The 15,566-nt window shown below is 48.7% G+C and overlaps 1 protein-coding gene and 1 long non-coding RNA gene across 2 annotated transcripts in view; one reads left to right on the top strand and one right to left on the bottom strand.

Moving 5' to 3' along the window:
- The window catches only part of LOC108541627 (uncharacterized), a 30,120-nt gene that overhangs the window by 8,957 nt on the left and 5,597 nt on the right, over positions 1-15,566 (top strand). The gene's annotated exons all lie outside the window — the stretch shown is intronic.
- LOC108541626 (neuroendocrine secretory protein 55) lies at positions 1,624-2,792 on the bottom strand. Its single transcript, XM_017891195.1, has 2 exons — positions 2,584-2,792; positions 1,624-2,490 (listed from the first exon to the last, which is right to left on the bottom strand). Exon 2 carries the CDS (start codon positions 2,415-2,417, stop codon positions 1,662-1,664), a length of 756 nt encoding a protein of 251 aa, XP_017746684.1. The 5' UTR covers positions 2,418-2,490; positions 2,584-2,792; the 3' UTR covers positions 1,624-1,661.

Consider the following 15,566-nt stretch of genomic DNA (forward strand, 5'->3'; position numbering starts at 1 on the left):
GTTTGCGCTGCAGCCCAGCAGAACTAAGTCTTGGGCGCCGCGACGCCTTTCCTACGGAATAGGTCCTGGAAGGAAGACCATTTAAGGTATTTTCCTTCTGTCATCATCCTTTTCTTAGGAGTTCAAAACCTGACCGTCATTCATTTCAAGCCCTCAAAACGCTTTACTTTTCCTCTAAATCATTGTCATCCGAGTAATTCAAGCCGGCGCAAAATGAGACACGCACACCAGAAAAAAAAATTTCCAAGTCGGATGAGATTTTTTAAAGACATTTCACTTATCAGTCTTCCCCCCAGGACTGGCGAGGAGAGCACGCCTTCCCTTCCGAAGGTGCGTTACCAGATTGCGGCCGTTTTTGTGCCGGGTCACCAGAGCAGATTCCCCTCCAGGTTACAGATTCTAAACTTAACTCTACCCGAGCTGAAAATGGCCGGAGCACGCCGCCTCCCCTCCCCAAGGCTGCCGAAGCCGCCGGCCCCTGCCTCCTCTTCGACTGATCGTCCAAGGACTGGCGCGGGATCGAACACCTTTCCCCAGCTCTGCGGGTGCCGCGCTCTTTGGGAACGAATTGTAAGTTATCCTGATGTTAGACGCGACCCCCCTCTCCAGCCTGTCCCTTGTTCCGCTTTACCTTTCCTCTTGCGACCATCTCGAGGGCCTCCAGAGGTCCTGCGCAAACAGCCCAGGACGTCTCCTGCTAAGCTGCATGCAGCCTGGCCACCTAACCAGCTGCGCCAAAAGCCTGGCAATACCCCGACGTGACCATGCCTGTGCGTCCAACCCTGGTAGCCCGTAGGGGCACCCCCAGGGGTCCCCTTACCTCCCCTACCTTTCCCCCAAGTACTTCCCCCCAACTGCCCGCCGCCGGGAGAGGTCAGCTCCGGCGCGCGCGGGCAGGTGCGCACGCTCTTTGAGGCGGTCTCTGTCCCGGCAAGCGCCGGGAGGCGGGCTGTGGCGGCCAAGACTGGCGCGCGGCAGCGGGGGGCACTGGCGCGGAGGTCCCGCGGCTTCACTAGCAGCTCTGGGACCTGGGCTCCCGGCTCTGAGCTGCTTAGGCGCCGCGCGCGCGTGACTTCCCTCCCGGTGGTCAGTCTCCAGAGTTCTCGCCCAATCCCATTCTGATTACTTTCCACACATTGCAGCAGTGTCTCTACAGCGCGGCAGCTCTCACATCGTGAAAGTTGGCGCGCACCTCCGAACCACATTTTGGGCACCTGAGAAGGCCAACTTGTTTGAGACTAGTCTTTCTAGGAGGAAGAGAGGCGCGCAAAACAAGTGACTTACCAATGCCGTTTGGGTGTGCAGCTCCAAATCTGGGGTGCGTTCGGGATTCAGTCGCGCAGCCGGGGCACCAGCTCCGAGAGACCTCAGGTTGTCTCCAGCGGGACGCACGGTGTGCGCCCCGCCGTCCAACAAACCTTTGGCCACCAGGGCGCCCCTGGCATCCTGGAAAGTTTGGGGGAGCCCTCGCTGCCTCACCCTGATCCCCGGCCCTGGGCTGGCCAACTGAGCCTCCTCTCTTCCGACTCACCCCTGACCTGCCTTTCCTTCTCACCTCCTTTCCGCCCGCCGCTCCCACACCGCCCTCAGGCTTCCCCGTCTAGCAGTGGGCAACTAACCTGAATCCATGAAAACAAGGAGAATCTGGACGGCGTCCTCCATTAGTGACGCCGGATGGGGATGGGTCCCTTTTTGGAAGGGGACTCCGGGGACGCGTCACGGCGGGTGGGCTTCTTAGGCTTGCAGCGACGCCGCTGCTTCTTCTCCTTGGGCTCCTCAGACTCTTCGGGGTCCCTTGGATCTTTGTCTTCGGGCTTGAGCTCCTCCCCCTCCCTGGGGCTCTGGGGCTCCTGAGTGCTGGGTGGCGCGCGACTTGGGGAGGCGTCGGGGCTTCGCAACTTGAGAGCGTGCAGACGCTGGGTGAGAGACTGGCTGTCGGTGAGGGACTGGCCGAAGGTGGAGTGCTTGGGCACCACAGGGCCGCGCTCGTCTTCCGGCTCGGTCTCGGGCTCAGTGGTGGGGGCGGTCTCGGGCTCGGTCTCGAAGTCGGTCTCGGACTCGATTTCGGACTCGGTCTCGCTCTCCGTCTCGTAGTCGAACTCTTCCTCGTACTCTAGGCACTCGGGAAGGGACAGCTCAAGGTCTGCCTCCTCGTGCTCGTGGTCAGATTCCGATTCGGGGGGCTCAGGGAATACCTGAGCGCTGGAGCGGTGGTGGGCGTTCAGGAAGCTCCGGCGCTGCTGGGCACGGGCGTTGGAGGTGGCACGGGCGTTGGAGGTGGCAAGGGCGCGGAGGAGCGCGATGGAGCAGGAGAGCCAGAGGAGCGCGGTGGCTGCGCGGCGGCCTATGGGCGGGCACAGGTCGTTGTAATTATGGCGAGCTCGGCGCCACTGCTGAGCCCGGGACCTCCGATCCATCCTCTTAGGCGCACACCAAGAAGCCGACCTGCCCTCTGGCTCTGCAGAGAGCGGCTCCAAAGCGCATTGGCTGCTGGAACCGGGAAAGGTACACCCTATGAGGTGAGAAGCTGGCCCAGAGGTCCCAGCCTCACCTCCTTGTGAGGAGAAAAAGGGAAGCACCTACCTTCCTGACCACTTCAGAACTTTCTACAGCTCTGCGCCTTGCTTGCCTCTCTGAGCAAGAAGAAGGGATGGGAAAAGAGGGGAAAGGTCTGTCTCCTGGGCTCCTCTCGCTGAGTCTTAGATTCCGCAGCCTAAGACTCGAGAGAGGTGCTTCCGCCGGTCCTCTTGCCTGGGAGAGGACAGAGGAGACTGAGGCGAGGAGGGACGGGCAGTGAGGTTCTGCGAAGTTGCGCGCCCGGACTTCTGCCGGGCATGTGCAGTAAGGAGGTGGGGGCCACCTCCCCGCGAGCTGCGCGGTGGCGCCGAGCCTGTGGCGCAGACCCTAGTGGGCCGGCAGGTGGCAGGAGGGAACCTTGTTTGAAAGGATTTGGGCAAAGCAATGGGCGGGGGGCCTGGCGGGTGGCAAGGAGCAAGCGGCAAGCTAGCCCAGGTCCAGTACTTGGGCAGGTGGGCACAGGCTTCTGTGGGGTCGTGCCCCTCCCCAGTTTCCCCAGTTATTGGTGAAATAAACACAGCCTGGGTGCAGCTAAAAACCCAGAACCCCAAATAGCAAATATTCAGGAGAAAGAGGGTCTGTACACGAGTATTAAGCCCCCAGTATTTTCCAATGACTTAATAGTTTGAGGATGGTAACTTCAGGTAGTCATTAATCATGAAACTACCTTTAGCAGATCTGTTATAGTGACTGTAATTAGAGAAGTTTCCAAAAAATACGTGCTCAAACAGTCTGAATTGGCTAATTACCTCATCTTCTTCAACAAGGGCCCCCATGGTTGAGGTAGTAGTTTGCAAGTCTGCAAGCCCATCTGAGGACTGCCCTGAGCTCGACTGAGCTGAGAAGGTGGTGCTGGAACTCAGACTGGAGCTGAGAGCATGGGTAAAGGGAAGCGTTTCCTGCGTTCTCAGTACACACAACCACTTCTCTCCAGCGGGGCAGTTCAGGGTAACACGGAATCCTCACTGGAGGCCCCTTACAGCTGTTTCCTAGATAGGCTTTTAACAAAAGTATCTCTTTGAGCAATACTCATTGGGTGCCTTGCATGTGCCAAGCTGTGTTTTAGATGCTGAAGGTAGAGTAGTGAACAACAACAACAAAAGTATTGTATTAAGGAAAGGATATTTGGGATTAATTTGCTGTTAATCAGGAGATTGAATCAGTCCAAATCCCTCTGTACCCACCAACATTGTTTAATCCAGTTTGAATTCCGCGTGAGAAAATGATTGGCTCAGGGCTAGGGGGCGGCCAGACACCACTAGATCGTGTTGTTGAACTCTGCAAGGCTGTAGACTTGGAGTCAATAGTGCTGCTGTTTCTTGGCCCTAGAAAATCAAATGACAGCCTACAGGAGGAAATCCCTGCAGTGGGAGCTAACCTGGCTGCTGCTTTTGGGGTGTGCATGTCCTCAGTCTGGCCCTCCATGATGATTATGGAGTGCCCTTTTGGCCATAGTGACAAGTCCAAAGGCGAAACGAGCAAAGCCATCGTCCTGGAAATCCATGGGAGTATCAGGAAGGTTGTTTCACTTAGGACACATGTCACAGGTTGTAGTCCTTTCCTCCTCCTTGAGTCAGTATGGGGAATCTTCAAAAAAGAGGCTCCACCACTGGGTGGCCCACCAGGCCCTCCTGGTACTGGTACTTCTGCCTGGTGTGTGAAGAGTCAGTCAGGTACCCACAGCCATTCTCACCATGATGGAACTTAACCTCACACCTTCAACACCACACCCGCATTAAAGCCACCAAGTGCAGAGTTCATACCCCAGTGAGAGACCAGCAACTGCTTTGGATGTGTTGAGGTTTTCCTTTCCACATCTTGGCTGTGTCTATAGCTTGCATCTTGCACTCTGTGTTAGTTTGTAGCCTTAAAATAGTGATTGGGCTGGGCCTGGTGGCTCTCACCTATAATCCCAGCACTTTGGGAGCCTGAGGCAGTTGGATCACTTGAGGCCAGGAATTCGAGAGCAGCCTGACCAACATGGTGAAACCCTGTCTCTACTAAAAATGCAAAAATTAGCCAGGCGTGTTGGCGCACGCCTGTAGTTCCAGCTACTCGGGTGGCTGAGCCACAAGAATTGCTTGAACCTGGGAGGTTGGTCTAATAACGTGGGATTGATTTGTCAAACCCCACAAAAGGACAAATGTCTATGTTCCAGTTGTGCCCTGCTCTACCACTTTTCCTGAGGAACTGCAAGGGTTTTATTATCACAGGTGCCTGCATGGCTGTGTGGATATTATCATGGGACACTCTACAGGGGCATTTAGAGCTGTGTATGTCAAATCCTGATCTCTGCCTCTCAGTCCTGACTAATGGGGCACATTTCTAGAGGGTCTGCCTACACTGACCCACCTACTTTATTTCTTCTAATTAGCACAGCTCCACTGACAGCATATGAAACAGAAAGATATTATTCAAGCTGATTTCAGGGCACATTGGAGGAAAAATCAGGAATATATGGGTGCTAGTAAATGTCCTTTGAATGGAAACTAATGTCAGCTGTCAGCAACAAGGTGGATTATGATTCTTCAGTGTACATAAGAAAGTACTTCATTCTTCAGATGGAGTGCTTTATGCCTATAAAGGAGATAGCAGCCCAGAGCTGATTCACTAATATAGATACACCGAGATTGCCTGCATTATTAAAAAATGTGCATTACATAATACATACTTTTGGACTAGATTCTGCATTAGCAATGCACTTTCTTTGCAAGATACATTTTAATCAGCAAACAAACATTTAACAAAACACTGCATTTTTGAGCCCCAGTCCTGTTTAGTTACAAATACATCTCAGTGTACATTCACTACAGGCTCTGGGAGGAAGGAGCGGGGGACTGCACTGAAATGCCATTCCATCTCACACTTAGTGCCGAGGTTGAGCAAATGGAGCTGTACAGAAGATGCTCTTTAAAATGCATTACGTGCATGACTTTAAAAAGTGCTTGCTGCAGAGTGAATTTCAAAAAGGAGCAAGTGGGTGATGAACGACCTCCGTTGTTACCGGGCTAAGGAACAAGGGGCTCTCTCTGTCTGCCAGTAAAGTGTCGGCATATATCACTTCCGGGACTCTGCTGGAGGGAGGCTCCTAAACCAGTTGGACAGGAAAGCCCTGTTCCCAGCTCACTACAGTATCATACAGTAAGCTTCTAATTTGGATAAATTGTGAAGAATACTGCCTTTAGCTCCTTAAAGGATTTTCATGTGGAAGAGACCTTAAGATTTATTGTATGTGGCTGTGGAGGGCAAAATTAGAACCTATTGGTGGTAGTTGTAGCAGAAAGCCTTCAGCGTAACCCAAAGAAGAATCTGACGTGGAGTGGGCTGTCAGAAAGCTGGCGCTTTGTCAGAAGCAATGTGAAGTCAAAGGACAGGTGACCACACACTGGAGATGTTTTTCCATGGTGTGCGTGAGGGAGTGGGGTTGGAACTTGGTGCCCACCACAGTCTTATCAGGTTAGCCTCTGATTCCATTGAAGGCCTCTGTAGGTTATGGGAGAAGGGTTTGGGGGCTCTACCGATGCACACGATCCTTCCCCCCTACTTTTTACTATTTTGGAAGCATTGAAAGTGCAAGTGGCTCAGTGACAGGAAGGAATGTTGGGGTGGCAGTTTTAGGACAGGGCAAACAGATGTGTGTGATGGACCCAGCGGCCTGTGGAGGAGCTTTCCTCACCAAGGCAGGGCGTGGAGGCTCTTTGCTCCACAACTCACCACTTGTTGAAGCAAAGAAATTAGTCAAGTCCATCTGTTGATTACATTGGTCCTCTTTGCCTCCTCTCCTGGAGCTGTCTCGGAAATTACAAATGAAATTCGCTATTTAGCAATCATGAATTGAGCCACTTCTGTGATCCAGACACTATTCCGGGCATTGTGGGGAGATCGAAGTAATTGAGGATGAGCAATTCCTGCCATCCAACAACACACACATTGGTGTGAAGTGCCTCCAAATATTAAAACCAGATTGCTGACAGGTACAGAGTAATACATTCCAGCTCAGATAGACAGGGAGGGAAGTTGAGTAACTGGGTAGAATCAGAGGTACAGTTCATCTGGTGGTTTTCAGAAAGAGATGAGTCTTTACCTAGTCTGACTTTGAGATTTTCTTTTGATGTTTAAAAGCCCACGAGAATTGTTTTCAATCCACCTGTTTCTAACCATGTGTCTGTCATGTGCAAAGCCATGTGCTAGTGGCCCTGGGGGAGAGAGATGAATCATGGGTTCTCAGAAGGCTTGCAGGCTATTGTCAGGGGTCCCACAGACATCAACGCATTTTCCAAGATAAAACTCAAGATAATGGATCAGTTCTGCTCTGCCTGGTGAGCGGGTATAATCACTCTTGAAGATATTTTTTGGACAATCATTGCAAAGGACTATTTTTGGAGATGAAGAGCTTTTCACACTTTCCTTTGGATAGAAATGAATTCAGGGAGTTTGAAGTGCTCCCCACCCCTCACTGTGGCAATCAGCCAGTAAGGCTCAAACCCACTGAGAATTTGGTATTGGCCCCTCCCGCCTGTTCCACATAGGGGTCTAAGGTACAATGCCAAAGCATTTGTCTCAGTTCTCTAGGGTGCTATTTTGCTGTTATTCAGACTGCACTGATATCAATTGGCTCTCACCAGTAGAAATGGTGAAAACCTCAAGCTCCTGATTTTGAGATTTGGGGTTAATGCCATCTAGAGCTAAAAGCAAACAATAGAGGGAAATAATCACCTTTTTGACATGGCTGGTTTCTGTCCAGGCCATTGTTGGGATTACAATACTGTATTTGTGCTATTCATTTTTAAAGGGAATAGGATCAGAATGGAGCCTTCGTTTTCTGCATAGAGATTGCTTGGAGCTGTCTTCCCAGGAGCTCCCTTACTTTCTCTTCACTTCGTGCTCTGTTGAGCTTCTCCTACTGATACAATGCCTATCTCCCTCTCTCTCCCTCTGCCACAGGAGGAGCAATTTCTAGACTCCTGATCCAACAGGAAACATCTAGAAGCCCCCTTGCTCAGGCAAAGCATCAGTACCCAAGAGGGGTACAGGCCCTCTTGGATATGGTGTCTCATTTCTCTGCCGTGGCCCTGGAGCTTGGCATTCTCGTGTTCCCCGGGTCAGCCCCTGGACTCTGACACCCTGCCTTGCTTCATCCTGAGCTCCGACTGTCTGCCCAGCCGGACTTACACTGAGCTTGTCTGGTTCTTTCCTGCAGCCAGCTGAAACATCATTGTCCCAGGATACCCCCAGTCCACATGGTTCTGGCCCCAGATGTCTACCTCTGCCCTGCCCACCAGCAGCCATGCAGCCAGTGAGCTGTGGATGAAAACACTGCTGATTGCAAAGGCCCACTCAACTGTCAGGAAAGCTCTCGGCTCATGGCTTTGTCTTTTGTCCAGCTCTCCTGGACATCCTGTCTTTCCCCCAGCCCCTAGCCCTGACAGAGAGCCTCAAAGCTGTTTTCATCTCATCTGCTGAGGATCTGACTCACCCCATCAGACTTTTGGGAGGGAGGGAGCCAGCATGCCTCGAGCCCAGAGGGGAGAAACCCTTAGTGGTGTCACGGTTTAGGTACACGCTCATAGAAATCCTTGCAGCTCGAGCTCTTCAAAATATGATTAGACCAATTTTACATGTCTAGTCACTGAGGCTTCAGTAGATTGGGACTATTTCTATATGTGCAAAGTGAAGTGGAGAATTGAGGCAATTATCTTCAGGCAAATGAATCTGAGCATTGTAATCAGTCCATCCTGATAACTGGGGAGAAGTTGGCGTCATTCACTGTAGCACTGCTTTGCGTTAAAGAGAATTCTAAGATATTTGTTTGTTATATTCGCTTGGCTTCATTTTTCCAAAAGACAGTCCAGTGAAGGTCAGGTCCTGCCTCTTGCTGGTGTTAGGATGTGTGGTCCCCTTAGGTCTCAGTCAGGTGTGTGTGGTTGATCTGGATGGATTGATCATCAGATCAGTGCCCTAGCAGGGTGCATCCTTGGCTTCCTTGCGGTGGGTACTTGGTTTCCACTTCAGGGTTTTCTTTCTACTTCTTCCTTCCTTGTGTATGAGAACCTGGAGGTGTTGGATGGGTTGGTCTACAAGGTCACCTCCACTGCTAGGATGATAGGATTCCTAATAGGGCCCTTGACTGACATACATTGTGCATGATAAAATGTGGGGAGCCAGGAGACTGAAAGAAGGGCCTCTCAGCGTCAGAAATGAGAACGCACTGGAGGCTGGTGATTACTTCTGGACCCCCTCTTCCCCATCCATTGTTTTGGCTAAAAGTTATCATAAATTGGGAGTCCTTCTCTTTATTGGTCTAGAAGTTCCCTCAGGAAGCAGCCATCACTTCTCTCCCAGCTCTTCACAGATGGGGGAGGGAAGAGGAGCAAGAGAAGACTTTTCGGTTTTCCAAATGGCAGATTTGGTTTCTGGCATGTAAGGAGCCACATATAAAAAGAAAAGGCATTGAGGCATGTGAGATTTGACTTAAGTGGAGGAGATCCTTGCCCTTAAGCAATAATCTGTGTATTTAGGAAGACAATGACCCAGCAAGAAGTCCAGCAGTGCCTCCTGAGTGCCTGGGCACCTGGTGGAGATGGTGCAGGGACCCTGGCAAAAGAGCCTCTGGGACAGGAGTTGTAGCCACCAGCCTGTCTCACACACTCACACTCGCAATTAGAGCACAATGGGAATTTAATTAACTGCCAGAGTGTGCTTTTGACCATAAGCATTCTAGGAATGAGGTGCTGTGTGGGGTTTGAGATGAACCTTGGAAAATACTTAGGGAGAGGCTTGTTTTAGGCTGTCAGGAAATCTTCATCTTGTCACTTTGTAAATTTCTGACCTTGCTCAGTTAGTTACAAAACCAAAAACAAAAGCTTCCTGTCCACAAGTGAGATAAGAGAGTTTTGCAAGACATCTCTCTATCCTTGGAGTGTTGTGGCCTTCTGTGGGTTCTGCAGTTTCAATTGCTAGCGGTTTCATTCCTGCTCAGTTAGTGAAATTGTGGCATCTTCCCAGTGTCTTAGCGTGACTGCTCTATAGCTTTAACAATCATTGTTTTAAGGGGCAAGTGCCTTCTTACTGCATAGTATCTCAGCATTCTCTGATGTTTTGTCCGTTTATTTTTCTATATGAATTTAAGAACCATTTTTATCAAGTTTTATAAATGACCTTGGTGATATTTTGACTGGAATTGCATTCAATTTATAAATTAAGTTGGGAAATATTGTCATCTTTTCTGCATTTAGTCTTAAGCTGGAAGTATGGCCTCTCAATCTGTTCAGGTCACTATTTCTCTCGTTAAGGATTTGTATTTTCTTCATGTGATTTTAATATGTCCTATGTGAGTTTAATATGTTAATATATATCATATATTTCCCAAGTATTTGATGTGTTTGTTTCATTGTGAGTGGGCTTTTTTTTTCATTATATTTTCAGGCTGCTTATTGTGTATTTATAGAAATGGTATTGATTTTTGTATGTTTTTCTCATCTTCTGCCACTTTCAGAATTGGTTGGTTTATGAGGCAACCAGCAGCCTACTCAAGCAAACACTCAGAGAAGGTTCCCGAAGGATTTGGTAGAAGAGACTCCCTCATCAGGGAAAGAGTTGAACTAAGTCAGCGGTTCCCAAATGCCAGTCTGCAGTGAGATGAGAAAATGAAAGATGTTATAGTGGAGCTTCCATCAAGCCAAATTTATCCTGAGCAGGGACTTTTGATTTTGATTCTTGATTTTGAGGCTACATAAGCTCCTGCCTTTTAGAATTTTGATGTCATTTCTTTCTAGAAGGATTGTAGATGGTAATTAGGGTTTTGTGTTTGCTTTAAGATTTTAGAATCTTTGAAAATAAATAAATCAGAAATGGCTTATTAGTAAATGAATGGAATGAATACATAAAGATGCTTGAATTGTACCCTCCCCAAAAGATTTTAGATTTTTTTTTTTTTTTTTTTTTTTTTTTTTGAGGCAGAGTCTCACTCTATCGCCCAGGCTGGAGTGCAGTGGCGCAGTCTCGGCTCACTACAAGCTCCGCCTCCCAGGTTCTAGCTGTTCTCCTGCCTCAACCTCCCGAGTAACTGGGACTATGGGCGCCCACCACCGCACCTGGCTGATTTTGTTTTTGTATTTTTAGTAGAGATGGGGTTTCACCGTGTTAGCCAGGATGGTTTCCATTTCCTAATCTCATGTTCTGCCCTCCTCGGCCTCCCAAAGTGCTGGGCTAACAGGTGTGAGCCACCGTGCCCGCTGATGTTGTTTTTTAGATTTTGCTTTTATTTAGTTTTCAGTGACTTTATCTAGCAGATTAAAGAAAAAAAGCAAAACAGCTGGCAACCTGATGTGAGTGTCACACATTTCTGTTGAAATATTAGCGTGGTCTGGCCGGGCACAGTGGCGGAGATTTTGGTCTAAAATCTCAAAATCTCGGAACCTCCAATGCGGTGTCGTTTGGGTTTTACAGTTGTGATATTTGGTAAATCTGGACTTCTTTTATATTTTAAAATCATTTTTAGTTTATTCTTTTGGGTTCTTCTAGTTAGTAGTGCCAGTTAGATGGATGTTTTTATTACTTATTGCGGCTTTCTCTGACTTCTTCATCCTTCGTCTATGCCTTGCAGTGTCCTCTGAAAGTGTGTAGAAGAGAGAAGGGTGAAATGGGGGCACCCTCATTTTATATCTGTTTTTAAAGGGATTTTTCTCTGTCTTTTCTCTGACAGTATTTAGGTGGGCTTCAAAGGGAAAATAGATGGTATCTTATGAGAGGGCTCAACAGAAAGTTTGGAGGTGAGAAACCAAAGCCAAATTTGGGACCACACAGGCCTGGATATAAATCTTGCCTCCTTCTGCTTGCTAGTCGACCAGTGACTATGGCTGATGGTGGTGATGGTGCTGGTTATGGTGGTGGTGATGGTAGTGGTGATGGTGGTGGTGGTGGTGGTTTTGATGGTGGTGTAGTGGTGGTGATGGTGATGATGATGTGGCTGTGGTGATGATGGTGGTGGTGATGGTGATGGTGGTATAGTGGTGATGGTGGTATAGCAGTGGTGGTGATGGTAGTGGTGATGGTGGTGGTGGTTATGATGGTGGTGTAGTGGTGATTATGGTGGTGGTGGTGATGATGGTGGTGATGATGGTGGTGGTGGTGGTGATGGTGGTATAGTGGTGGTGGTGATGGTAGTGGTGATGGTGGTGTAGCAGTGGTGGTGATGGTAGTGGTGATAGTGGTGGTGGTGGTGGTTATGATGGTGGTGTAATGGTGGTGGTGGTGATGATGATGTGGCTGTGGTGGTGGTGGTGGTGATGCTAGTGGTGATGGTGGTTATGATGGTAGTGTAGCGGTGCTGGTGGTGGTATAGTGGTGGTAATGGCCAAGAGGTGAGAGAATGAGGGGGCAGGATTTTGAGGAGCCTAGCCATGCAGAAAGAGCCTAAAATAAAGTTGGAGTTGGCAGTCAAGTTGGATTTTTTTAAATTTCACTTTCCAGTTCTCTTTTAGTGGCTTCTTAATGGAAAGCCTTAGAAGCTGTAGAGTTTGGTCTGCACAACTGCACTGAGTGCCCACTCTAGGTCCTGTACTCTGCGAGGCACCGGGAATACGATGGTGAATGCATGCAGTGAGGGGGATCTGGAAATAATGAGTCATCGTGCTAAGGAGGGTCTCATTACAATCTGAGCTAAGGACACTGGAAAAGAAACATGTTCTTTTGGTGTTTTTTTTCCCCCAAGTATACAGCAGAAGAAGCCGCCCTGGATTTGGGCAAAGCAGGGAATACTTTACTGAAAAAGTGATACGTGCACATTTGAGCTGAGAACTGAAGGGTGAGCATGTGGCAGCAGGGGAGTGGTGCGGTTCCAAGTTGAGGAGTAGCCAGAGGGTGGTGCAGTTCCAAGCTGAGGAATAGTGTATTTGCCAGCCCTCTGGCGGAAAGAAGCTAAGCCTGTTAGGGAAACTCACAGGTCAGCAGAGCTGGAGGACAGAGATGAATCTGGAGGGGTGGGCAGGGGTCTCTGGGCCCAGCAGGTCAAACTGCAGTCTTTCTGTTGTCTTGAACAGCCATAAACAATGAGAAGCCTTTGTCCTGATGGCCATGAGGGACTGAAATCAAGTCTATTTTAAAGACCTCTCTGGCCACAGAGTAGTGGGATGGAATTTGAGAGGAAGCTAGAGTTGATAGTAGCTGGGTCTAGGGAGGTGGCTGCTTTTAGAAATACATAAAGCTGAGGATAGTGAGAGTGGCTTTTAGAGTTATTTAGGAGAGGGACTTATAAGGCTTGGTGATAACATGGATGTGGGGAATTGGCTGTGTCAGGATGACACCCAGGTGGAACTAGATGGAAGCTAGTGCTTTTCACCAAGCTAGAGAAGCAGGAAAAGAGGCCCAGGTGTGAGGTGGCAGGAGGTCATGAGTTCTGCCATGTTAAGTGGGGTGGTGGGGCCAAGAGTTCTGCCAAGTTGAGTGGAGTGGTGGGGCCAGGAGTTCCGCCACGTTGAGTGGGGTGTTGGGGCCAGGAGTTCTGCCAAGTTGAGTGGGGTGGTGGGGCCAGGAGTTACTCTATGTTGAGTGGGGTGGTAGGGCCAGGAGTTCCACCACGTTGAGTAGGGTGGTGGGGCCAGGAGTTCCGCCATGTTGAGTGGGGTGGTGGGGCCAGGAGTTCTGCCTTTCGTCTGTTGAGAGCAAGTTGCCTTTGGGCTGCACGTGACAAGGTATCAGACAGGTAGAAAGATGTTCTAGGTCTTGGGCACAGTGGAGAGGCTGTCATAGCAGAAAAAGTCTAGTGCTAAGTGGGAGACAAGAGAGGAACACTCCAAATTGAGTTTCCAACCAAAGTCATTATCAACAGGAGTCATCCTGGAGCTGGAAGGCACTGGAGAGATCGAGTCTCAGCCCTTTTATTTCACAAGTAAGGAAACTGAGGCTTAGAGAGGGAGGTGGGACCTGCTGGTTAGTGGTAAAACCACTCTTAGACTGAATTTTTCTAGTCCTAGTTCTGTCTCTCAATTGTTTACTACACCAGGCAGAGAATCTTCTTGTGGAGGTGGAACATGAGCCAAGGGCTCAGATGTCAGCCCCCTTGATATCAGATCTATTTTTTGTCAACAACCAAATGAACAGCTTCACATTCTTTTCTTGATCACTTTAGAACTGACATTCCTCCAGCTCCTTATTAAAGAAAGAGCAAAGCAAGAGCTGGCTAGAAGTCGTTTGGAAGGTAGAAATAGACTATACCATGTCTTTAATGATCAGCCTGGCACAGTCACATGGCAGCCAGGAAGAGTCTGGCCAAGGCTAAAGCCAGTATGACTTGGTGGCACTCTCTTTTTCTGTTGGTTGTTCCAAAAGCACCAGTTATTACTTAAAACTGGCCCCTAAAATAGGAGCATTAAGGTACAAGAAAGGCAAGTTCGTTTTTCTCAAGATCCTTTTTCAAGATGTCTACACTGTGAAACTGATAACATATCAGCAGCTTCTCCCAGCCATGACTTCTTAACTTTAATGTTTAACTGCACATGCAATTATATGAATTACATGTATTATCTAATCGTTTTAAAATATTAGATAAAGCTAAGGCTAATGTCTGCTTTGATGACCCTGTACCAGTCACAGTTTTCATACACCACCTCTCAAATCCCCCAGAGGTTACTAACCTCACAAATGATGGGTTTCCATACAGGATGTCATATTTAAAAACACAAACATAACTGTGTTTTCAAACACAGTTTTTCATGTGTTTCATTGGGCTTCACGTTGCAGCCTTTTCATGTATCTGTATATCTTGGAGACCCTTTCCTGTTGGTTCCTGTAGGATCTGCCTTGTTCTGTTTCACCGTCACCTCATTGTCTGGGCTGAATAAAGACAGTCAGCAGTCACGTGCCTGTCGACGTGCATTCAACTATTGCCACTTTGTCCCTATTAGAAATTGTACTGCCGACCATGTCGTGGTACACACCTCCATGTAAATGTCACAAGTGTTTCTCTGGAGATGATATCAAGCAGTGGAGTTGCTGCTCACAGGCCAACACAGAGCCTTGGCTACATGGCACTTCTCTACGAGGCCACCAGTGTGTCCCCACCAGCAGTGCCTGAATATTTGTCTCCCATGCCCTCTTCTTTCTGGTAGAGGAAACAGTAAGACCTGTAGCATCCCCAGGCCCTCTGTGAGTTAGGAGAGAGGTCTTGGAGCTGTTTTCCTGCTCTGCTTGTGGGACTGGGTTTCTGAGGCCCAAGACCTTGGCTTCATCAATATTTTCTCTAGACTGTCAAGAAAAGAAGTTGAACTTCAGAGAAATATATCTCAGAAATTTGCCACAAGGAAAGGACTAGGGAAAACCTAACTAAAAGATGTTAGAAAAGAGAGGCCAAGTGTATCCCAGAGTATGTGTCCAGTTTTGTTTAGTCTTTCAGGAAGGCGACTGAGCTGTTTTAGAAATAACATAGTTCAGCCAGGTGCGGTGGCTCACGCCTGTAATCCCAGCACTTTGGGAGGCCGAGGTGGGCAGATCACTTGAGGTCAGGAGTTCAAGACCAGCCTGGCAACATAATGAAACCCCATCTGTACTACAAATACAAAAAAAAAAAAAAAAAAAAAAACAAGCCAGGCATGGTGGCACGCGCCTATAATCCCAGCTACTCAGGAGGCTGAGGCAGGAGAATTGCTTGAATCCAGGAGCCAGGATCATGCCACTACACTCCAGCCTGGGCGGCAGAGTGAGACTCTGTCTCAAAAAAGAAAGAAAAGAAAGAAGTAACAGTTCAAACTGCCATTGGAGAACTCTTAATGGTGCCCCGATTATAAACCATGCATCTCTCCCTGATTATAAATCATGCATCTCTCCCTGATTGATTATAAACCATGCATCTCTCCCTCACCATCTGATCATTTTAAACCCAGATCCCTTCTGCTAATCCAGGATCTAAACAGTTTAAGCCGGGAATGGCCACAATTTAAAGAATGCTCTCCAGCCTTTGAAATTCAGGTCCCTGTTCCCCTTGGCCCCGAACC

The sequence above is a fragment of the Rhinopithecus bieti genome, unplaced genomic scaffold, assembly GCF_001698545.2.
Source record: "Rhinopithecus bieti isolate Rb0 unplaced genomic scaffold, ASM169854v2 scaffold_20477, whole genome shotgun sequence".
NCBI lineage: Eukaryota > Metazoa > Chordata > Mammalia > Primates > Cercopithecidae > Rhinopithecus > Rhinopithecus bieti.

Coding starts and splice junctions, on each gene's coding strand:
- LOC108541626 (XM_017891195.1), bottom strand. CDS start 2,417: ATGGATCGGAGGTCCCGGGCTCAGCAGTGGCGCCGAGCTCGCCATAAT.